This window comes from Sporisorium graminicola, chromosome SGRAM_4 (assembly GCF_005498985.1).
Source record: "Sporisorium graminicola strain CBS 10092 chromosome SGRAM_4, whole genome shotgun sequence".
NCBI classification, from domain to species: Eukaryota; Fungi; Basidiomycota; class Ustilaginomycetes; order Ustilaginales; family Ustilaginaceae; genus Sporisorium; species Sporisorium graminicola.
In genome coordinates, this window is record NC_043734.1 from 1 (window position 1) to 22977 (window position 22977).

Consider the following 22977-nt stretch of genomic DNA (forward strand, 5'->3'; position numbering starts at 1 on the left):
CCTAACCCTAACCCTAACCCTAACCCTAACCCTAACCCTAACCCTAACCCTAACCCTAACCCTAACCCTAACCCTAACCCTAACCCTAACCCTAACCCTAACCCTAACCCTAACCCTAACCCTAACCCTTGTTGACCTCGTCATTGATAAAGGCCCCCAAAGTTGCTGTGCCGATCGATTGAACGGCTCCAGAAATGTCATGAGCTGTGTTGCACGCAGCCCATTGCACGGTGGAAAGTCTTTGACAATCTTTTCAGTCGCGTGTTGCCAGGATAGACGAGTTGCCCACATTCGTGAGATACTGGGCAAACGGCTCCAAGGACTCATCCTCGAGGTGACTGATGAGGACGAAATCGTGGCCTGTCACAGGGTCCTGGAAGACACCGATGCGCTCCCCGTCAGAAAAGACGTCGAAAGGTTGACGGGAACAGCAGCTCGAGCTACAGGAATCGCAAAGCGCAAAAAGAGGCAGAGCAAGCCCAGCAACAGCGTCCCCAGCAGCTTGTTGAGGGTTTTGTGGAAGCTCAGCTGAGCTTCGTACTGGGCTCTGAGCCTATCGAATTCCGGCTGGTCGTTGCTTTTGGTTGTCATAGCTTGTCGTTGTATGTTTGGTGTCTTGAAAGTTGCTCCAAACTGCTTTGGTACGTCGGAATGGGTTCACGTCCAACTTCTACTGTATGTATACGCCTCTGACTTCGTTGGGGTTGGGCCAGTGACCAGATAGTGAGTTCACTCGGGGATGCATGGATCCATTCACGCACAAAACGAGGTTTGTTCCAGCCGCCGCTCGTTAAGGGTCTCAGATTATGTTAGGTCACCTGATTGCTAGTCGGTTCAACAGCACCGATACTAATTTCCTTTAAGTATGGGTACCTTTTAGCCAACTTCATGCACGTGCCGAAAACACAGAACAGACTTCTTTTGCTTTGATTCGGCTACCGTGATGTCTCGGATGCCTCTAATACGCTGCCGTGAAGTCTTGGAATGCATTCATGGGATTGCGGAACAGTCATCGCCGACCACGAAAAATTGAGAGGTGCACAGCCACGCTTGGATTCACTCTTGAGTGGCTGGCTGGTGATTTGAAAGAATTGCTCCTATGGTAGACAAGCCTGAGGCTACACGAAGCCAGGTACCAGGTGTGAGCGCTAGACACGAAGGGTACGACTGACGGATGCAGGGTCGGTAGAATGGTCCTGAGTCAGTGGTGAATCATGTGGTGTTTCGCATCACTCGTCAACCTTTTCGCCCTTCGTATTAGAACCGGCGGGAACCTTCACGGCAGCAGCGACGTCGCAGTCTTTGAGGTTGCACTTGTCCTGAACAATCGAGCTGGCTGCCAAAATACAGTTTTCGAGCTTGGCGCTGTGAGAGAGAGAGAGACGAGGCGAACGTGCTCTGTGGGTCAGTTGGAGGACTGGAATGGGTTAGGGCAAGGTGCGGAACTTACTTGTCTCCAATCCTGACACCATCCATGACGATGGCGCCGGTGAGCTTGACATTCTTGCCGATGGTACAGCCGCGGCCAACAACACTTCGTTTGATGGTTGTACGTTCGCCAACACGTGTGAAAGTCTCGACAAAGGAGTCGGAAGAGATCTGCGCTTTAGGGTCGACCCACTGGGTAGACGCATGAATTTGTGCTAACTTGTGCTATATGCGTCTCGATGCATGATCTCCGAGACGTCATGGGCAAACTCCTTGGTCGACGAGCCGTGCGCGCTCTACCGTGGCGTTTCAAGTGAGATTACATTAAGTAACAGACGCGCTCGCGGAATGGCAGTCCGTAATGTTTGAATGGACGGTCACCAATGCTGCAGGTTGTCGCTGTTCTACCACCATTTTTTCGTAGGCGACTGTTATATAGCCGCGTCTCCTTCAGTTCATTGTCTCCAGTGCCCTGACTTCCAACTTCGCGCTTCAGCATGGCTGCTCGAACTTTCACCCGGATCATCAATGCCCGTGGTACCTTCACACCTCTTGGCGTTTCGCGCAGCAGCGCCCATGTTGCTTCAACTGCGTCACAAGCTCTGACTCGTTTTTACCTCATGGAAGAAGTGGAACATGTTGTCGATCAGGAGCTGTCGAGCTGGAGCGGGGCCGAGGCAGGGACTGTCGTGAACTGTACGGCGGCCGCAAATACGCTGGCGGTTGCGGCCGTGCTGTGCGGTACCGACCTAAGCCTCATTGCGAACCTTCCTGATTTCCGGCCGGGATTGCCAAACCGAGTCGTCATACCAGCTGCGCACGTTGTGAACTACGGCCATTCTATTCTGCAAGCAGTGCGCTTATCAGGGGCAATCCCTTTTGTTGTCGACACTGCAGATGCAACAGCTCTGCCCCGGGCTCTTTCAGAAGGAGACGTAGCTTGTCTTTTGCTCGTCATTTCTCGTCTCACCGACAAAAATGCTCGCCTTTCGATTCACAATGCGGTGGCTGCAGCGCACGCCTTGAACAAACCGGCTATTATCGATGCTGCAGCGCAAGACCTCCGTGCGCGTGACATCGTTGTCGGTAGTAGAGCCGATCTTGTGCTTTTCAGCGGTCAAAAGTACCTAGCCTCCCCGACTGCCGGCATTGTGGTGGGAAGTCGCGATATGGTGGACTGCGTGAGACTGCAGATGAAGGGCATCGGAAGGGGCATGAAGGCTGGCAAGGAAGCTATCCTTGGCCTCTTAGCTGCCCTGCAGGAGCGTGCTGAGCTGGACATCCGCGGGTGGCATACTCGGCAGGACGCGAAGGTGCGTCGCTTCGCTCAAATACTCTGCAGGCTAGATGGCGTCGAGGTTCGAATCGATCAGGATCCAACACTACTTCCTTTCTCGCGGGCAACCGTGGTCCTGCACCCCCCTCACGTCGATTACCACGGCGTAGCTCACCGTCTGAAGCATGGACGACCCCAGATTTGGTTTTTTGACGATCGCATCGATCACGGTGAGTTGTGCTTTGAATTCACGCAACTCAGTGATAGCGAAGTAGACCTCATCGCACAACGTATCGAAAGTGCGATCATTCGAACCTCTCCCAGTTGAAATTGTTATTGAGCCCGGAAGAATATGTACTGTATGTAAAGCCAAGTTTCAGCAACAACGTAGACAGAACGGCCAAGAATTTGGGCCTGCGCTGAGCCTGAAATTGGGGCGATTTCAGGGTCCATGCCCAACCGGCAGTGCCGACTTTCGGGCCCCCGCCCTTTAGATTGACGCGATCTTGGCAAAAGTCCCAGGTGACAGCTGCAGAGTGAACTCACGTGTGAGCGGGGCTCTGCGTTTGCGTGTGTGTGTGTGTGCAAACTGGCTGAGTCGTCGCAACAAGCAGGCCTCGGCTTCACATCCTTGCTGTGTCCACCATCGATGCTACTAGCATGGCAGCCCGCTTCTTCACACGATGCTTCGACAAGCTCCGTCGTAGGTGGCTGCTTGTCGGCGTCTTAGCCTTTCTCCTCACTGCCGCCTTCCTCTTCAATCGCGATCGCACCCTTCAGAACACGCTCAGTTACAGCACACGGCCCTTGTGGGACAAGCAGGACCGCACCTATCCGCAGCAAGAATTTCGACACTATACAGCATGGTCCGTCGCAGCCAACGATACAGCAGCTTGTCAACGTCACGGCTGGGCGTCCTACGTTCAGCGACCCAAAGTCCTTGACGTGATCATCTTTAGCGTCGAGCTCGAGATGCTCGAGCTACGCTTGCAGGAGCTGTACGACGCTGTCGATCTTTTCGTCATCGTAGAGAGTAACACCACCTTCACAGGCAAGCCCAAACAACTTGGCTTTGATGCCAGCAGATATGCCAAATACAGTGACAAGATCCGCTACTTTACCATTGGAGGCAGAGCACTTGCTCCCGGCGAAAGTCCTTTTGCAATTGAGGGCGAGCAACGAATGCATGTCACCGACTTGCTTCGAAGCCAAGTCCAGCCACCAGAAGGCAGTTTGATCATCATGTCCGACGTAGACGAACTGCCGTCTCTCAGCGCTGTGCAGCTCCTCTCGACTTGTCGATCGCCCCTGCCCTTGCACCTCTCGTTAAAATCTTACGTCTACTCTTTCGAGTTTCCAACTACAACAAAGTCATGGAGAACCCAGGTGCATGCGTGGTCCTCAACAGACACATGGTACAACCACGGCAAAAGCACCGACCTGCTTCTGCTTGATGCCGGCTGGCACTGCTCGTCTTGCTTCCGACGCATCTCGGACTATCAGTTCAAGATGCAGTCCTACAGCCACAGCGACCGTCTGTTTGGCAATCGACATTGGCACCAGCTCTTGCAACCCAAAGCCATCTTGCACAAGATCTGCCAAGGCAAGGACCTATTTGACATGCTGCCAGAAGCCTACACCTGGAGCGAGCTTTTGTATCGATGGGACGGTGAGACCAAGAGCAACAGCGTAGCCAACCTGCCGAGAGGCCTCTCCGCCAATCAGCAACACTTCGAATTCCTGCTGCCTGGTGGGTGTACGGCCAGAGACATGTCGTCTGCTTTGTAACGATGGCACATAGTAGATAAAAGCTCTCTTAGCAATCACTCTTTCTGTCTCCTTGAAGCAAGATCATGTATTCTACCCCACGTGTACGAGTCCATCTCCAATCAAGTCATACCCCAGTCACAGGTTACGCACCCCATGTTTGATCGTGACCGTGTCGGTGGGGCCGCACAAGCGCAAAGGCTAGCAACAACAAAGGGGAAACACAATGTTAGAATAAGCTGCTAAGGCTGTGACTTGCCAAGCAAATACATATACTATGGTGAGAAGAGGAAAACGACAAACATAGACAATACATAGATGAAGGAGGCATTGAAGCAAGTTGAATGATTGCTCAGCAGGATAAGAACCTTGGTTCGAGACATCTCGCGTAGCAGTTGAGGCTAATACCACTTGCCCTTGGGCTGGCGTATGCGCTTCATCTTGAGCCCCTTCTCGACCCATCGGAGCTCCGCCTCGTCGAGAATGGTTCCGTTCTTGTGGCGTACAGGCTCAGTGAACTTGAGCTTGTAGCCAAACGCCTCCATCTCTGGGACGTACTGTTCCTCGTCGGCCCGGAAGAGAGCAGGACAGCCTCCAACGCCTTGGTCCATGTAACTGTTGCCATCAAGTCGGATCGCAGCGCGTGGGATGTGGTAGACGTTAGTTGTATTTTGGCCATCCACAGGCCAGAGTCCAACTCTGTAGCTCGAGACTTCGTCGGTACGGTAGTCCGTGCAGACACATTTGCTGTCGTCCTCGCCCATGCGCGGGCGATAGCATTCAGCAAGCTGATGATCGCCGTACTTGCACGTCCAGCCTGCAAAAAAGTCAGCTGTTCCACCGACATTGTACTTCTTGAGGACTGACACTGGACCAGCGGGCTCAGCTGGGGTTGCTTTGCCCGCCTTGAAGCGAACTTGAGTGGAAGAGGACAAACGCCTCCCAGCCAGCGCGTACTCGATTCTGGTAATCCAGGGCACTCTTTCTTCCATGTCGACATCAACCTCGACCCAATCGAAGTTGCTAGACGACGAGTTGGTAGCAGAGTTGCTGGCCAAGTCAGGCTCGTATCGATAGGTGCCTGCCCATGCAACTCTCTCTTCCTCCAAGCGCCATGTGATCTGGTAAAGGATGGTGTCAAGTTCCTGCGTGAGCCAGTCCCAAGGACTCTTTGTCTCTGAGCTTTGCGGCAGCCGACAGGCCGTCTTCTCGGGAGAGTGATTTTGGTTTGGAGACAGATGGGCCAGAGTGATGATGTTGAGGCCCCGCTCGATATTCATAGTTATGTCCAGCTCGTGCTCGCCATAAACTTCGTGAAGGACGTAGAGATCGATGGGCCTATTGGTGTACTGAAGCCGCGTCGCACCACAGTAGTTCCTGTGGCCAACGGCCGAGAGAGCAGTTCCTCGTCCAGGTAGATCTCTTCGGACCAGGTCGAACGGGGAGTGCGTGCTTCCTGTGCTGCCGTCGCTCGAGATCTCTTGTAATGTCAACAAGTGGTGCACGACCGCGCGGTTCAGGAAATTCTTGGCTGGTTGCTCGAGGCCGTGACTGATAGCAACGAGTGCCTGGACAAACCTCTGTACATCCATAATCGTCGTTTCGAGCACAAAGGCCCTGTTGTTGTCTCTCTTTTGGCGGTGTTCGTGAGACTCTTTGACGATCCGAGTGTTGTTCAAGTGCAGAGCTTGCAGTATCTGCTCTGGGGTGATATTGGTCTTGGAGTTTGAAGCGGCAGCCCAGGCCAGCTGTTGTACTGCTTGCAGGAGCTTACGGCTCTGGAAAATGCTGCGGTCTTGGGTATCGAGGCCTTGACGGTCTGAAGAGGAAGGAGAGCACGCTTTTGCTGTTCTGGTGTAGAAAGGCTTGTCTTCAGCAATCGACATGACAAGGTCCACGGTATCACGGCGTCGCTTGGCTGATTCGCGCACTGTGGTCCCTGCAAGGTCGTCGAAGGCTCTACCGGCCCAGTCGCTAGGCCATCGGACGGGGTCGGACGAAGAACAAGGGCTGTTGCAGCGTGCATCGTCGGTCGCGGCGTCAGTCCAGTTCCGAAAACAGGTTGAACCAGGTTGATGTTTTCCTGACACATCAATAGGTCGGAGTAGGCTGACCTTGGGACGACAGAAAGGCTGATCCTCGAGCCTGAACCGAGCAGCATAGAATCCGTGGCCGTACAGTTCTCCGTAATCCGGGCGCTTCGTCCAAGGCCAGCGGATGTCACTGCCAGGCCAATCGCCCGTAACAATGAGAGCGAGAAACGTCCAGAAGACGAAGAACAGAGTCACTGAAACGACAAAGTGGACGCGCGTCTTGAAGACCAGCTTTCAAGCCAATGCCAGTCCTCCCTGTTGTCCTTATTGGCGGTATTGGAGGAATTGCCCGAATGCTCAGCGACATGGTTGTGGATATCATGGTCAGTGTCGGCGAGCAGCGGCTGTTGAGCCTCGTTTGGTGTGACTGTATGATCACCAGTGTGGTGGCCATCTGCGCCATGAGCAGCCGCGTCGTCGGACATGTTTTCAGATACAAAGTTAGTAGGTCAAGTTTTGGTATCGAAGAGCAGAGAGAAGGTGGAGAGCACGCATGGTGAGCAGACAATGGATGTGGCTGGTAGCACGGATGTTCTGCACGAGTGACTGGAACTGCTCCGCACTAGTCGACTGTGGGTGTACTTGTATGATAAGCCAGGACTTGCTAGGGCAAAGATGTAAAATGAGTCTAGTCGCTGATACTAGTCGCATGAAAATAACGTTTCGATAATGCCTGGTGACCGAGCATGAGGCTGTGCAGGTGCTGCAAGAACTAGCAAGGTTGATTATACAGCAACAAGCCTGCGCTTCTGAATTTCCATGCAACGGTAGTGCAACCAACGGCTTGTCCGCCTCTTCTCTCCTGCCCAAGAAAGTCGGTTGCAACCCAGCTCAGCTTGACTCTCGGTCTAAGCAGTGCAAGAGGCACCACCCCAACCCCAGGCAGCTTCACTTTCGAAGCTGTTCTGAAATGCACAACTGTAGACGCCCAGAAGCCAAAATGCAAACGCTGTTTTAACCACACCACAGGCGAGACTATCAGATAAAGGCGGGAATCGGTATGTGTTTCAGACGCCCAGAGGACATGGATCTAGTGATGAGTGCAGAATGTCTGCTGGGAAAACAAGAGTCTTACAGCGTTGGCAACTCATAACACCGCTGTCAGAAGCTGCAGATCGAGCGCAACAAGTAGCAAAGGGTTTCAGTTGGTGTTGATGACGCGGTATGCGATCGTGCCTGTCTGGATGGCGTACACCTGGCCTGGCTCTTCGGATCCATCATCGCAGTCGGTGAAGCGGCCTTGGAAGACGGTCATGGGAGCGTAAGCACCAAGGTAGCCAGAGCTGCCGGCACGGATTGTATAGGTCCCGGTGACCCCGGTCGCGACCGACTCGGAGTAGGACTCACCAAACGTGGCGCTGACAGAGAAGCCAAACGCGTCGACGCCCGCCGTGGTAGACCAGCTGCTCTCGATGGTCGAGGTGAACGTCTGGCTGTTGGCGATGGTGCAATCGGTAACGCTGGTTCGGCAGTCGATAATGTCGCTCACACGTGCCACGGTCGACTGGGACTCGTACTGACTTTCGGTGATGAAGCCGCCGCATTGAGAGCCCTGACGCTTGCGGTAAGGGGAGCCACCGCCAGGATAGCAAGTCAAGCCCTCGTTACCATACACAGGTCCAAGGTAGACGCAGCCGCCGCGGGGCTTGATTGAAGCAAGTGCGCTTGGGCCAGTCGGTGGGCAGGTCTGGTCGACGGTAATGACCGACTCAGCAGTCGTGCCGGGGGCAGCCGAGCTGACCCAGAGCGTCTGACCGCCCTGAAGCGCAGGGTCGCCGCAAGTGAACACGCCTGGCTCAAAGCCGCACTCGCCGTCGATCGGCTCTTCGAGCGCCGTGAACTGGTAGGCACTACCCTTGCAATCTTCGCCATCCCAGAAGAGGAGATCGCAGGAAACGCAAACATCGTACTGGCGCTTGACCGCGTTGCTGTTTTCAGTGTAGGTGATGTTGCCCCAGGAACCGTGGCCGACCTTGGTGAGTCGTGCAGGATGGAGCGACGCGGGAGCAGATGCAGGTGCAGGCGCAGCCACCGCGGCGGGCAAAAACGAGTAAACTGCTAGCAGAGCCGCAAGGTAGACGAGCGCGATGGAGCCTCGCTTGCCCCCAGGCTTGAGCGTGTCGGCCGCGTTCGTCGAAGCATTACTAGTTGCGTTGGCCGTAGTGAGCTGGCAGTCAATGTTGCTGATAAAGCCGCGCTCGTATTGGCCACCTTGACCCAGCACGCGACGAGCACAGTCTCCAAAGGCGATGTTGTCGGCAACACTGCCAATGTAGACCACCTGGTTCTTGGCACCGTCCGTGGCGTTGTAGGGACGACTGGCAACGTAACCCTGGTAACAGTTTTGAGCGAGTTCGGTGCAGTTCGAGACGTGGCCGATGCCGCCAAAGGGAGAGCAGGCCTTGTTGGGCTCAAAGAGCTGTGCGTAGTTGCCGTTCTGGATGCAATTCATGGTTGCTGGTGATTGTCCTTTGTCTTGCTTTCTTGCAAGAGAGTGTGATAACAATGGCGCTCTGACGAGCGTGCTTATATGCCTTTTCTTGGTGGCTGCTGCTGATTCGGTGGATGCTATGGTACAGCAAAGAGAAGTGTTCTTGGGACGTTGCTCCGTGACTTGGAAGAGACGCCAAGTCTACGGAGTCGGTCAGCGGTCTGCATGTCGAGAAGGTCAAAGCAATAAACTGGGACACTTGCCCCGTTTGGCAACTCGTAGTAGATCGTGTACCGCCAAGATTTTGCTGGCGAGCTTTGTATTTTGTCGGTGACTTTTGCTCGATTCAGGCGCTTCCGGATGTGAGCAGCAGCAGCGAGATGGGAGTCAGGCACCGGATTCTGCGGGGGCGGAGGCCGGGTCGGGGTGTCTTGTCAAGCCCCGGGGAGGATCGCATGAAGCTTGGCACGGCCAAAGCAAGCCTTGTTCCAAGGTGTTGAAGGACGTTGATTGGATCGGCAAGCAAGACAGGAACAAGCTCTTCTTGGGTATCCAACGGAAAGGTGGATTGCTTCTAGAAACTGCCAAGCCATGACGTTGATGCATGAATCAAGACCATCTCGACTTCGGTGCTTTTGGCGGTGAATTTCTTTCAGCATTTCTACCGCAAAACGACCGCTCATCGCTGCTTCTTTTACGTACACCCCTTGCATCCTTGTCCCGGGTTATGCTTCCAGGAACGTCAAACATGGTTGAAACTGTTCGGGCTGGTGCACATCCTCCACCTTCGTCGACTAGACCAGGGCGGCGGATCTGCGGCAATGAAACATGGCGTGTACCTTTCTCGGGTGCTTCCGGTTCCGAGACGGATAGTTACCACGCCAAGACGCCCGTAAGCTTTGCATGAGCATAAGTCTGCCAAAGCGTGTATCTGACGGATCCGACAGAGAGCGTGGGGGGTTTGCTACAGAGTGAGGCAGGTTCAAAGCAATTCGGTTGTGAACGAGGTCGGCGCAGTCTCTACTTTGCGCGTCAAAAGCAAGAGACGATTGTGCAACGCTTTGTTGACCACGTCGTTTCAGATACTGTAGATCAAGCAAATGTGGTCCTACGTCTGCCCAGCAATGGAAATTGCTAAGCACTTTGGTCTCACAGCAGCATTGATACGTGCGTGTTGAGACTAGTAGCGTTGAAGCATTGAACAACCAAAGGCAACAGCTACAGTAAGGGCAGTGTTCGCAAATTTGCTCAAGGACACCCTCTGCTGGCTCGAAGCAGGGCAATTGATGCCAATGACTAGCCTGTAAGACTCGAGTGGTTTCTAGCATCCGGGACGACAGACTTCTGAGGAAGCGCTATGCCTTTTTTTGCGCAAAGAAGCCGAGGGCTCAGGGTGAGCAAGCAGATTGAAAGAGTTGCGCGCCCATAACAACGACAGCTCATAGTAGTCTAAACCACACAGCTTAAGCAAGGCCTGGTGGTCATTGTAGGAAATGCACAACGTGGTCCTGTCGTGTCTCGAAGCTTGTGGTCTACCAGCGCTTCACAGAACCCACCCCCGGCAGAAGGCAGGAGAACACCGGGATTCAATGGTCTCCGGTCGAGTGGTGTGACGGTTGAGCCAGTTGCACCGAATTACGATATTAGCATGCTCAACCGCCATGCCCGGGATTCCGACTGGCCTCAGGACTACATTGCTGAGCCTGGTCTCGCTCGGTAAGGCAAGCTGGGCATGCTGAGAGTCGGATCATTCATGCCATTTTCTTTACAAGCGAACGACAAGATCATAGGACGCACTCACATTCAGCACCGCAATCACTCGGGCTCCGTTTCAGGACTGGTACGCACGCAGCTCAAGCTTTTGAACACTGAACCAATCGGCCGACATCAATGTTTGAACAGACGATGCAAGCCAAACGATGTCGAGTATCTTTCGAAGAAACGCGCTGCCACCACTACCGGTCGAACGCTCTGGAGCTAGTTCCATTGCCATCCTCGTCAATTGTTGGTGGCGATTGCGCTGTTCACCCCATCAGTGGCTATATCGAGTATATTGACCATGACCACGGCAACGACAGCCACTGAAAGAATCGATCAGCAAGAAAACACGGCTTTGATATCGGCTCGTCAGACTTGGCTAGTACGCCAGATGTCCCGCAAACGGAGACGGATATCACGGTGATTTGACATTGTGTTCAAACAAGACGAGCTCAATGGACTATGACTGTCCGTCGGCCGCATTGCTCTGACCGTTGCGCAGTTGCTCCCGCATTGTTCCGTGCGAAAGCCAAGATCCTCGTTTCAGGAAGTCACGGCGTTGATGGACGGCCTCAGCGAGCTAACCACACATGTGGTACAGCGCGGCTGAACATCAAAGCTCGCTTGCAGACAGCAAAGGGGGACCGAGCCTCGAGGTGGCTGCCTCAGATCTCGGAACGGCTCGAGCGCACTCTCTCGCTGCCAAACTCGCTTCGAAAAACTGCGTTACCATGGTCAAGTGCACCTTGCATCCCGACTCGTAAGACCTTTTGAGACATGTAAGCGCTAGCTTCGCTCGCTTCTGGCTGGTGGGCAGGCGAAAGGGGGTTACCCCGCATGTTCTGTGTTTGGCGGCAAAACCAACAAGACCTGTGGGGCAAGCTGTCAAGGATTGCATGCTGCAGAGTTTCTGATGCCGAACGGAAGCAAGCATGTTTTTTGTGCGGGTGTGTATGCGTGTCACCTGGTGGATCTGCTCGACAACGGAATGCAACAAAGCTGTCGTGTGTACGCCCCAGAAGAGACACCGACATTGCAGTCAGCCAATGGGAGGCTCCATGTTTGCAAACGCTCCCTCCAGCAGCGATCGGTCGAGCTCACCCTAGGGAAAGCGAGCCCTAGTAAAAGGGTTATAAACGGCCATGTCGGAGCCACCCTTTGCCTGCAACCTCGCCGTGTGTCACAACCTCCCTCTCGACAGCACTTGATCCTTCTATATCGCTAGCCATGGCGCCTACTGCAACCCAGGACCCCGTTCCTGTTTCCGTCGCTCCTTCCAAAGCAGCGCAGCCGGGCTATGTCCACCCTACCGACATGCTTCCTTCCGGCTGGCCTACCGCAACCGATCTCTCGGGAGGTGCGCAGCCTCGACGCTTCGAAGGCACCATCTTTGACGTCATGGTACGCGGAGAGATCCCCAAGGAGCTACACGGTACGTTTTACCGCATCATGCCCGACTACGCCGAGGCACCCACCTACTACAAGGGTGGAGAGCTCAACGCGCCCATCGACGGCGATGGCACTGTGGCTGCGTTCCGTTTCAAGAATGGCCGAGTCGATTTCCGACAGCGCTTTGTCGAGACGGACCGTTTCAAGATCGAACGTCGAGCCAGGAAGAGCATGTATGGTTTGTACCGCAACCCGTACACGCACCATCCGTGTGTGAGGCAGACGGTCGACTCGACGGCCAACACCAACATTGTCATGCACGCCGGCAGGTTCCTTGCCATGAAGGAGAATGGCTGTGCATACGAGCTGGACCCCCACACGCTCAAGACACTCGGCTACAACCCTTTCAACCTGCCCTCCAAGACCATGACCGCGCACCCCAAGCAGTGCTCCGTCACAGGCAACCTGGTTGGATTCGGGTACGAAGCAAAAGGGTTGGCCACCAAGGACGTCTACTACTACGAGGTGGACAGCACAGGCAAAGTGGTGCACGATCTGTGGCTCGAATCACCCTGGTGTGCATTTATCCACGACTGCGCCTTGACTCCCAACTACCTCGTGCTCATGCTCTGGCCATTTGAGGCCAAACTCGAGCGGATGAAGGCGGGAGGTCACCACTGGGCGTATGATTACACCAAGCCCATCACTTGGATCACCATCCCGCGAGGTGCCAAGAGCAAGGACGAGGTCAAGTACTGGCACTGGAAGAACGGAATGCCCATCCACACTGCCTCTGGGTTCGAAGACGAGCAAGGTCGGATCATTATCGATTCGTCGCTGGTGCACGGCAATGCATTCCCCTTCTTCCCTCCAGACTCGGAGGAGCAGAGGGCAAAGCAGGAGGCAGACGGTACACCTCGGGCGCAGTTTGTTCGATGGACCATCGACCCGCGCAAGGACAACAAGGAGCAGCTGCCCGATCCCGAGGTCATCCTCGACACGCCCTCCGAGTTCCCGCAGATCGACAACCGCTTCATGGGCGTCGAATATTCGAGCGCGTTCATCAACGTCTTTATGCCCGATCGCAGCGATGGCAACAAGAACGTCTTCCAGGGCCTCAACGGTCTCGCCCACTACAAACGCAAAGAGGGCACCACCGAGTACTATTACGCTGGAGACAACTGCTTGATCCAGGAACCGGTCTTCAGCCCTCGCTCCAAGGATGCGCCCGAAGGCGATGGCTTCGTGCTAGCCATCGTCGATCGACTCGACGCCAACCGAAGCGAGGTTGTGGTCATCGACACGAGGGATTTCACCAATGCCGTCGCTGCCGTTCAACTGCCTTTCGCCATCCGTTCGGGCATTCACGGACAGTGGATCCCCGGTGAGGTCACTCCCGACTTCGAGACCAGGGGACTCGTCGACTTGCCCAAGGAAGAGCACTGGGCTCCTCCTTCCCAGAGTTCCTTTGATCCCAACGCGTAACGCGTTTGTACTCAGATCTTGTTTTACTTTGCTTTGGGGCCGACAACAATCAATCTTTCGCAATGGACTAGACAGGGAAGCTCGAAGACTGAAAGCTCCTTATTCGGTGCATGAGCTGTATCTCAAGTTTCTGACACAAGCTGGATAGTTTGGATGCTGCTGAGTGGACTTGCCATTGACGTGAGGCGTGTTGCCTGTTTTTTTTTGGGCTACGAGTCTGATCCGACGGTTTCGGCCGGTGCTCTCGTCTCTCCTGCAATCGGTATCACCGGACTCGAAGTGATGACCTGCAGGTCGTGCTCTGGATTCGGACCGCTCTGCTCCACGCTGGAAGCTGCAACGGACTCGGCCGTGAGCTTGGACGCATCTCGCATCTTCCTATCCTTGATCGCACCCATCTTCGCCTTCTGTATCAAATCGTCAAACTGCGACTTGTTGCTCTTGATCCACGTGGTTTTTTGCCGATCGACATGTGCTGAGTGGTCCTTGGCCGACACCTTCGTACGTTCCCATGCTGCCAGATCTTTACGGAGCTGCGAAGGCGTGCGTCTTGCTTTGGTCGAGTCGAGGTTGGCGTTCCAAATGTTGATCCACTGACGATGTCGTTCGACCATCTTTTCCTTGTCGCCGGCGGTGGGCAGACCGGCGTCGTCGAGCAGTTTGCGTAGGTCGCGTTCCGACTTGAGACTGTACTGCGGACGAACAAGCCGCTTTTCATTCGCCATGCTTGACGACGACGCATCTGTATTGGTCGAGGGAGAGGAGGCGGTAGCATTCTTGGTAAACCAGGATGAAGTCGTCTTGGCGGGTTTGGGTGCTAGACCTCGCTCCTCAGCCGATGGCTCAGGGAAACCGTCGTAGCAGCCTGCACTGTCGAGATGCCGATTCAGGGCGGTAACGGTGAACTTGTGACGGCATATGGGACATTCGACCAGGTCATCGGCTTTGAGTTGTCGATCTGAAGTTGTGGGATCGTTAACGTGCCGCTTTGATGGCGATGAATGTGAGCTCGCACCAGCAACCCCATCAACATAGTCGGCATCGCAGCGGTCGTCGTCGTCGTCGCCGTCGTCTCTCGTGCCTCGATCGTCCTGATCATCGTTGATTCTGTCGGTGAGGTCGTATTCGTCTTCGTCGTCTTCGACAGTGAGGGGAGACGAACGCGACCCTGCTGATTGTTCGACTAAGGAGCTGCGTAGATCGGTCTTGATGCGTTTGGACCTGCGTGGGCTCGCGCCGCCGGAGGGGAATGAGGCACCATTGGTATCGGCTTGTGGACGCTTGGTTGCGGCGGAACGACTAGATTCCGCGTGTTGCTGTGGCGGAGGAGGATGCCGTGCTTGCGTCTGAAGGCGAGCAAGAAAAGAACGAGACTTCTTCCACTCGATGGCCGTAACCTCGAGGACGGGCTGTGGTATCAACTCGGAGTCATAGGCCTTTGTCTGCCTGCACTTGGGACAGAAGCTGCCGCTGTTTCCGGATTGGTTGATGTGTGTGCGGATGCATGTGGAGCAGAAAGTATGATGACAGCTCTTGATCGAGACAGGTGAAGTGTAGATGTCGAAGCAGAGGTCGCAGCGCAACGAGGCGTCGAGGTTCTTGAGAGTGACAAAGTCGTCTAGCCAGTCGGAGGGGTCGGTGACGTCGTCGAATGAATGAGCCACCGATGTTTGCATTGCGGAGGGAGACGATGCCGGTGGTGATCCGAAGAGATGCGAGATGCGGGACTGTTCCGAACCGATTTGGGGAATGCGCAGGAGAAGAGTCGCAGCGACCGGTGATCCGCTGGCGACCGTCTTCCGATAGCGATGGTCGGAGTGTCGCCGAGTGCGATAGCTTTGGTGGAGCGGAAGGACGGAGGTGCTGGACAGAATGGTCCGCTTTGTGATTGTGTGGAGAGAGACAGCTTTTGCTTTCCGCCACTTGGCTGTCACAATCGTTAAAGGCGTGGTGTCGGTCGGATTGCTCAGCTTTTGACGAAACATAGCCGACTCGCAGAGGAAAGAGCAGCAAGCAAGATTCCAATTTACGCGAACTATACTGAGTGTCACGCGTCGAGCCTCCTCCCTTCTCTCTCTCTTTTCTTCTCTATCCTCCACTCTCCAGACCATCCGGCTTCGATGGCAGTACGACTGACAGCAACTTATTCACAATCTGCGGGCGAGTACAACATGAATCGGTTTCTTGGCGCAGTTGGTTAGCGCGTCTCCTTAACAATTCTGATCTACTTCTTCAGATCGTTAGGGCTTACGGAGGAGGTCGCCGGTTCGAACCCGGCAGAAATCATTTTTTGCGCGAAACTCACCTCGCCATCGCAATCGCGACAACGCTGATACATACCACCATACAATAGAAGCAGCAGGCAGGCCGAGGGACGGGTTGGCAAGTGTTGTGGTGGAGGTGTTTGATTGCATGGAACTGGCACAACGGCAGCGAGCGAGCCATGCTGGTGTTCAAGACGTTGGCTGGCATGCGACGTCGGTGGATTCAGCAGCTGGTGTCCATCCATCCGCACTCCTGTAGCCCCTGTTGATGACTCCAAATTGCGACTGTTGCTGCCGCTCATCATTTTCGGTAGCAAATCGACGTCGAGCTACAAGAGTGAAATAACGGTTGGAAGAGGTGTGCGTTTCGCTGTGCAACTCTGAACAATCAATGGCTGAGCCAAATTGCAAGCGAAGCAAATGGCGGCAACTCGAACCGACTCGACCAACACCAGACGTTTCTGCTCAGCCGGCTCGCTTCGAGCACATCGTCGATTTAGACTCTTTCATCTGTTCCGATTTCTGTTTGGGTGGAATCGGGAAAAGAAGCGTTACCGAAGAAGAAAAGGAAGAGAGCAAGCGACATGAGCGACACGAGACGGCACGGCGACACGTACGAAGCAGCGTGCTCCAAAGACGGACAGTCGCGACCAACGAACGAACGAACTTCAGGGTCGAGAGAGACAGAGACCGAGACAGAGACCAAAGAAGCGAAAATCCAAATTTTGGAAAAGCGGAAAAGCAAAAAGCCACAAGCCAAAAGCCAGCCGTCGTCGTCCGGCACAGGCCACTCGAGACGTCTGATCGCGACCGCACCGAAATTTCACAAAGTGTACCCGCCCGTGCCTGTTGGTGGTCAAGCAGCCGCGAGCGACAAAAATTGAGTTTTAGCCAACAGAGTCACACGCAAGCACACAGACGCACACAGCGAGCACGCCGTTGTTGCCGTCGCTGTCGTTGCCCCACCCCTTGGCATGGCGAAGAGCACCAAGCAAGCAGGCAACCCAGCAAGGTCACATGCATCTTTTGCTCGTCGTCGTCACCTTTCCGTCACATCCATCTTTTCTTCCCCACACACGGCTGTCGATTTTGGTCTGACACCACCACCACCACCTATCATCACTGTCGTTCATCCCGTTCCCTACCTGCTGAACAGTCAGTCACAGTCCCGGAGTCGCCTCGGCACTGACTGGCCTGTCCGTCTCTTCCTTCTCGGCACCGCACCCTTTCCTGTGCACAGTCACATATTCTCGCAGTCTTGGCACCATCGGCTTCTGTCTCCGACATTGCATCTTGGCTAGCGGAACCCACGGCGCTCCGACAGTGAAACGACCTTGGTTCACCTCATCGGCCTTTCCGTTCCTTCAGTACTTTAGGCTGGGTCAAGTCAACTTTGGCTGTGTTCCGTGCCCATCGATCTCTTCCTCGTTCACCACTACCCACGCCATCCCTTTAACACGATGCGAGTTTAGCTCAAGACACCGCCACGATCCATACTTCATCACATACCCCAACTGCACAGAAAAGCAAGACACAGCACACCTAACCAACCTATCGCTCTTCAAGCTTCGCATCGACTGGCGATCGCCCGTTCACTCGCCTCTTCAGCATTCAAGCCCTCCCTCTCTTCGCGGCATCACGCTCGTCCTCGCAAACATAGCACATTCAAGCGACCGCCCCTTTCATAGCCTCTGTCGATTCGCATCATGTCTGGTAAGTGTGCAACTCATTGACGCCCATGCAGCGACAAGCACGACCCTCTGACTTTCGCCCGCCCCTGCCCTCCTACAGCCACAGAAGAGGTCGTCAAGCGCGAAACCGACGCGGTTTCATCACCGCCTCGCAACGACGCCTTGACCCTCGAACCAGAGCAAATTTCCCGTCCGTCCTCAGCACCTATCAAGGCGGACGACCACGATCGACCTAAGCTCGGCAGGCCAAGACGCGACTCGTCTCCTCTCTCCGATGTTCCTCCAAAGGCCGAAGGGCGCTCCTTCAAGAGGGAATCAGCCGACCATGATGAGGATGACGACAACGACGATCACGATGACGGCGAAAAGGACGTCAAACCCACCCATCAGCAGCTGGATCGTGTAAGAGCCGCTTCCCCAGCTTCCTCCAGAAACAGCACGCCCTCCCGCTCCTCAGCCAAGCCCGACCGCAAGCATTTGCTCGAGGCCGAAAACGACCCGGACCTCTACGGACTTCGACGATCCGGTCGCGCCAGCAGAAAGTCGTACAACGACCAAGACGGCGAGTCGGATGACCCAGACGCCTCCGTCTCGTCTCGACGTCGTCATCTCGTCAAAGGCGGTCGTGGTTCCGTTCGCAGCTCCGTCCAGGCCAGCGATGACGATGACGGCGAGGGTGACGCTGACGACGATGATGACCAGGACGACAGCGACGATCCCGAGGATGATGAGTTTGGTCCAGCCAAATCGAAGAAGAAGCGCAAGCAAAAACGCACGGCAACTACACGACTCTCTTCCGCCGATCTCGAGGCTTCTCGTATCTCGAGCAGGAACGGCCGCCGCATCCCCAACTACACCGACGACTACGCTGACCTCGGCGACGATGATCCCTTCGAGGATGAAGCCGATATTCAAGCACAAAGGCGTGCCCAAGAAGCTGGCGACGTCGAAGAAGAAGATGTCATCGAGAGCATCGTCGGTCACGAACGACACGAGGATCGTCTTGACGACAAGGAGGACATCCCCACCCAAAACCTCCGCTTCATCGTCAAGTGGAAAGGCTACTCCCACCTCCACGACACCCACGAAACGTACGATTTCCTCAAGCGCTACCGTGGCTTCAAGCGCGTCGACAACTACATCAAGTCGGTCTTCCAGCGCGAAAAGCTGCTCCTCTCCGATCCGCACGCCTCACGCGAAGACATCGAGGCGCTCCAGATCGAAAAGGAGCGGCAGGCCGAGCTTATTCAGAGCTTTAAGACCGTCGAGCGCATCATTGCAGAGCGCAACAACGACGCCAACAAGGATATTCCCTATCCGCATCTTGCCTACCTCGTCAAGTGGAAGGGTCTTCCTTACGGCGATTGCACCTGGGAAGCAGAGGAAGAGATCAACGAGATCGCACAGGACGCCATCTCGGCCTACGTCGAGCGCTCCGCCTCATCCACCGTTCCCTGGCGTTCGCAAAACTTTTCTCAGGGCCGTCCCAAGTACACTCGTATGACCGAACAGCCGGCCTACATCAGCGCAGGTACACTCAAAGACTTCCAGATGACTGGTCTCAACTGGCTCGCCTACCTCTGGAGCAAAAACGAGAACGGCATCCTCGCCGACGAGATGGGTCTTGGAAAGACGGTCCAGACCGTTTCGTTCCTCTCGTACCTCTTCCACTCGTGCTACCAGTACGGTCCGTTCCTCGTCGTCGTGCCCCTCTCGACGCTCCCCGCCTGGATGAACCAGTTCGAGCACTGGGCTCCCGACCTCAACGTCATAGCCTACATGGGCAACAGCGCCAGTCGAGACATGATCCGCGAGTACGAGTTTGGCCCGCCCAAGAAGATGAAATTCAATGTGCTCGTCACCACCTACGAGTTCATCCTCAAAGACCGTGCCGAGCTCGGCCAGATCAAGTGGCAGTACCTCGCCGTCGACGAAGCGCACCGACTCAAGAACTCGGAAGCACAGCTGTACGAGGCGCTCAACAGCTTCCACGCCGCGGGCAAGCTGCTCATCACGGGCACTCCGCTCCAGAACAACGTCAAGGAGCTCATCGCCTTGCTGCACTTTCTCCGCCCCGATCAGTTCGACCTCGACGTCGATTTCGATATCAACGACGTCGATCAGACTGTCATCAAGGAGCTGCACGAGAAGCTCGACAACGTCATGCTTCGGCGTCTCAAGAAGGATGTCGTCAAGGAGCTCCCCACCAAGTCTGAGAAGATCCTTCGTGTCGAAATGTCGGCCATGCAGCAGCGCATGTACAAGGCCATCCTTACGCGCAACTACTCGCTTCTCAGTGGGGCCACTACGGCGCAGTTCTCGCTTCTCAACGTCGCCATCGAACTCAAGAAGGCGTCCAACCATCCGTACCTCTTTGACGGCACCGAAATCATCTCGGACAAGCGCGAAGAGACGCTCAAGGGACTCGTGATGCACAGTGGCAAGATGGTGCTGCTTGACAAGCTCTTGGCACGTCTCAAAGCCGACGGACACCGCGTGCTCATCTTCAGCCAGATGGTCCGCATGCTCGACATCCTCTCGGACTACATGTCGCTGCGCGGCTACATCCACCAGAGGCTTGATGGCACTGTCTCGTCCGAGGTGAGGAAGAAGGCCATCGAGCATTTTAACGCAGAGGGCTCACCCGACTTTGCCTTCTTACTCTCGACGCGCGCTGGTGGTCTGGGGATCAACCTCGAGACAGCCGATACAGTCATCATCTTTGACAGCGACTGGAACCCGCAAAATGATTTGCAAGCTATGGCTCGCGCACATCGACTCAACTCCAAGTTCCACGTCAGCGTGTTCCGCTTGCTCACCAAGGACACGGTGGAAGAAGACGTGCTGGAGCGGGCCAAGCGCAAGATGGTGCTCGAGTACGCCATCATCCACCAGATGGACACCTCCGGGACAAATTTTGCTCCGAAAGCATCCGCCAAGAACCAGCAGCAATTCAGCAAGGAGGAGCTCGGCGCCATTCTCAAGTTTGGCGCGCAGAACATGTTCAAGAGCGACAACGAGGATGGTCAGCAGAAAAAGCTCGACGAGATGGATCTGGACGACATCCTGTCGCACGCCGAGGCGCACGAGACCGAGGTGGATCCCACGGGCAGTTCGGCCGGTGGCCAAGAGTTCCTCAAGTCGTTTGCCCAAGTGCAGGACTTCAAGGCCGATTTGAGCTGGGACGACATCATCCCCCTCGAGGAGCGTCAAAAGGCCGAGGAGGAAGAACGCAAAAAAGCGGTCGAGGAAGCCGCTGCTGCTGCCAGCTCTTCGCGCCGCCGTGCTGCAGCTCAGGTGGCTCCGGGCGCCTACGACAATGGGGAGGGCGACGATCGAGCCACCTCGCCCGGTGCGTCGAAGGATGCGGCCAAGCGATCGCGCAAGACGGCGGCGCAGCGTTCCGTCGAGTTGAAGGAGCGCGATCTGCGTGTGCTCATCCGCGGCATCCAGCGTTGGGGTGATATTCGCTACAAAGCGGATCCGATCATCAAAGAGGGCAAGCTGCAGGACAAGAATCGACAGGTGCTCTACCAGATTTCGGACGAGCTGGTCAAGACGTGCGAGGATGCCGTGGCGGAACACCAAGCGTTCATGAAGGGCAAGCAGGAGCGTGGCGAAGAGATTTCGTCAGCGCTGCGTCAGAAGGCGGTGCTGGTGGCGTGCCGTGGCATCACCGGTATTAATGCTGAGACGGTGCTGATTCGCCACTACGACCTGCGCCTGCTCGCCGAGACGCTTGACAATGTCGAGGAGCCGCTCGAGTGGCGTGTGCCTTCGGAGCATCTCAAAGCTACGCTTAATTGGGCAGGTGGTTGGGATGCCAAGGACGATGCCATGCTGCTGGTCGGTATCTGGAAGTACGGCTTCGGTGCGTGGGAACAGATCGAAGCCGATCCGGATCTGAACATGGCGGGCAAGTTCTTTTTAGAAGAGGGCAAGAAGGCCAACCAAGAGCCTTCTGCAGCTGAAAAGGAGGCCCCTCGAAGCGCAAGTGGAAGCGGCACTTCGGGCCCTCCTCAGAGCAAGCCTCGTCCGATTCCCAACGCCATTCACCTGGTTCGTCGCGGTGACTATCTGCTCAAGGTGTTGCGCGAGTACGATGACAATGCCAAGGCATACCAGAAGAGTCTCACGGAAGGTGGAGCCCCTAAGAGCATCAAGAAGGCGCGAAAGAGCCCCTCGCCGACCAACTCGCCTGCTCCTGGTGGCAAATCAGGACGAGGCGGCAGTGGCAACGGCGGTGGCGCTGGAGCAGCAGCAGCATCGGACAAGCGTCGAACTGCGCCGGTCTACTCTTCGGACTCTTCGGACGAGAGCGAATATTCCAGCATGGACGAAGCCGAGTGCAAGGAGCTGATGCGACCGTGCAAGAAGCAGCTCAAGCGGTTGAGGGATGGTACGGATCACTTGGAGCGCGATCAGAAGGTGTCGGTACTGAAGGAGTGTCTCTCGGCGATTGGTGGACACATTGACCATCTGCTCGAGACCAAATTCGCGAGCTTGTCGGCCAAGGAAAAAGACCGATGGTTCCACCACCTCTGGGCGTTCAGTGCATTCTTCTGGCCGAAGAAGGTCAAGCCATCCAAGCTGCGTGCCATCTTCAACAAGCTGGTCATGAATGGACCCGCAACAACTCCGACACCAGCAGCGGCGACAGCGGCGAGCGCGATCCCGGCAACGGCAGCAGCAGGCAATAATGGCGGGGCAGGTTCACCAGCCGCCGTGGGCGGACGCATCAAGTCGGAGTCGGCGGCGGCAGAAGGAGGAGCGGGCGAGAACGGAAGTACCAACCACACGCCAAGTGCTCCGAGTGAAGTGAAGCGCAAGGCGAATCCGCTACAGGATGCGCCGATCCCCAAGAAGCCACGCACATCGATGGAGCCTTCTTTGAGCGGTGGCGGCGGACGAAACAGCTACGGCAACGGCTACGGAGGATCGCCGAGTGGAGCCAACCTGCCCCATCCGCCTACATACTATTCGCCGCAATCGGGCGGATATGGCCAAGGACACGGACACCACGCTGGACTTCCTCCTCCGCCGCCCTCTGGACCCCATTATGGTTCAGGTGGTCGCGACCCGTACCCGCCAGCATATCCGGATCGACGTGACTCGCCGTACCGAGAGGGTCGAGACCGAGAGTACCGCGATGGAAGGTATGGCTATGCTCCACCGCAGCCGCCGTCGGGTGGAGCCGGTGGCTATGGAGGGTATCAGTCGTCGTATCCGCCACCTCCTCCGCCTCCGCATGGCTACGACTACCGCCGTTGAGCTGCTCAACGTGGGCACGCAACTATGTGCGCTGCATCAGAAAAGAGAAATGCAAAATGAACCGGCTCTGATTGTTTCCCGAATGCTGTCTGTACGAAGTGTGGGCCTGAGGCTGAGTGAGTGA

The 22977-nt window shown here is 55.6% G+C and overlaps 6 protein-coding genes across 6 annotated transcripts; 3 read left to right on the forward strand and 3 right to left on the reverse strand.

The window, feature by feature from the left end:
- Positions 1 to 3364: 3364 nt before the first annotated feature.
- On the forward strand, positions 3365 to 4492 carry EX895_004482 (uncharacterized protein; the record flags this gene model as incomplete). Its single annotated transcript, XM_029885076.1, has 1 exon — positions 3365 to 4492. One exon carries the CDS (start codon positions 3365 to 3367, stop codon positions 4490 to 4492), a length of 1128 nt encoding a protein of 375 aa, XP_029738318.1.
- A 380-nt stretch (positions 4493 to 4872) lies between these two features.
- On the reverse strand, positions 4873 to 6989 carry EX895_004483 (uncharacterized protein; the record flags this gene model as incomplete). Its single annotated transcript, XM_029885077.1, has 2 exons — positions 4873 to 6481; positions 6760 to 6989. The coding sequence occupies 2 exons, from the start codon at positions 6987 to 6989 to the stop codon at positions 4873 to 4875; spliced, it is 1839 nt and encodes a 612-aa protein (XP_029738319.1).
- Positions 6990 to 7705: 716 nt separating this feature from the next.
- EX895_004484 (uncharacterized protein) lies at positions 7706 to 9016 on the reverse strand (the record flags this gene model as incomplete). The annotated part of the gene is made up of 1 exon (XM_029885078.1): positions 7706 to 9016. The coding sequence occupies one exon, from the start codon at positions 9014 to 9016 to the stop codon at positions 7706 to 7708; it is 1311 nt and encodes a 436-aa protein (XP_029738320.1).
- Positions 9017 to 11980: 2964 nt separating this feature from the next.
- EX895_004485 (uncharacterized protein) lies at positions 11981 to 13627 on the forward strand (the record flags this gene model as incomplete). Its single annotated transcript, XM_029885079.1, has 1 exon — positions 11981 to 13627. One exon carries the CDS (start codon positions 11981 to 11983, stop codon positions 13625 to 13627), a length of 1647 nt encoding a protein of 548 aa, XP_029738321.1.
- Positions 13628 to 13836: 209 nt separating this feature from the next.
- Positions 13837 to 15303, reverse strand: EX895_004486 (uncharacterized protein; the record flags this gene model as incomplete). Its single annotated transcript, XM_029885080.1, has 1 exon — positions 13837 to 15303. One exon carries the CDS (start codon positions 15301 to 15303, stop codon positions 13837 to 13839), a length of 1467 nt encoding a protein of 488 aa, XP_029738322.1.
- Positions 15304 to 17597: 2294 nt separating this feature from the next.
- EX895_004487 (uncharacterized protein) lies at positions 17598 to 22853 on the forward strand (the record flags this gene model as incomplete). The annotated part of the gene is made up of 2 exons (XM_029885081.1): positions 17598 to 17604; positions 17683 to 22853. The coding sequence occupies 2 exons, from the start codon at positions 17598 to 17600 to the stop codon at positions 22851 to 22853; spliced, it is 5178 nt and encodes a 1725-aa protein (XP_029738323.1).
- Between the last annotated feature and the right edge of the window lie 124 nt (positions 22854 to 22977).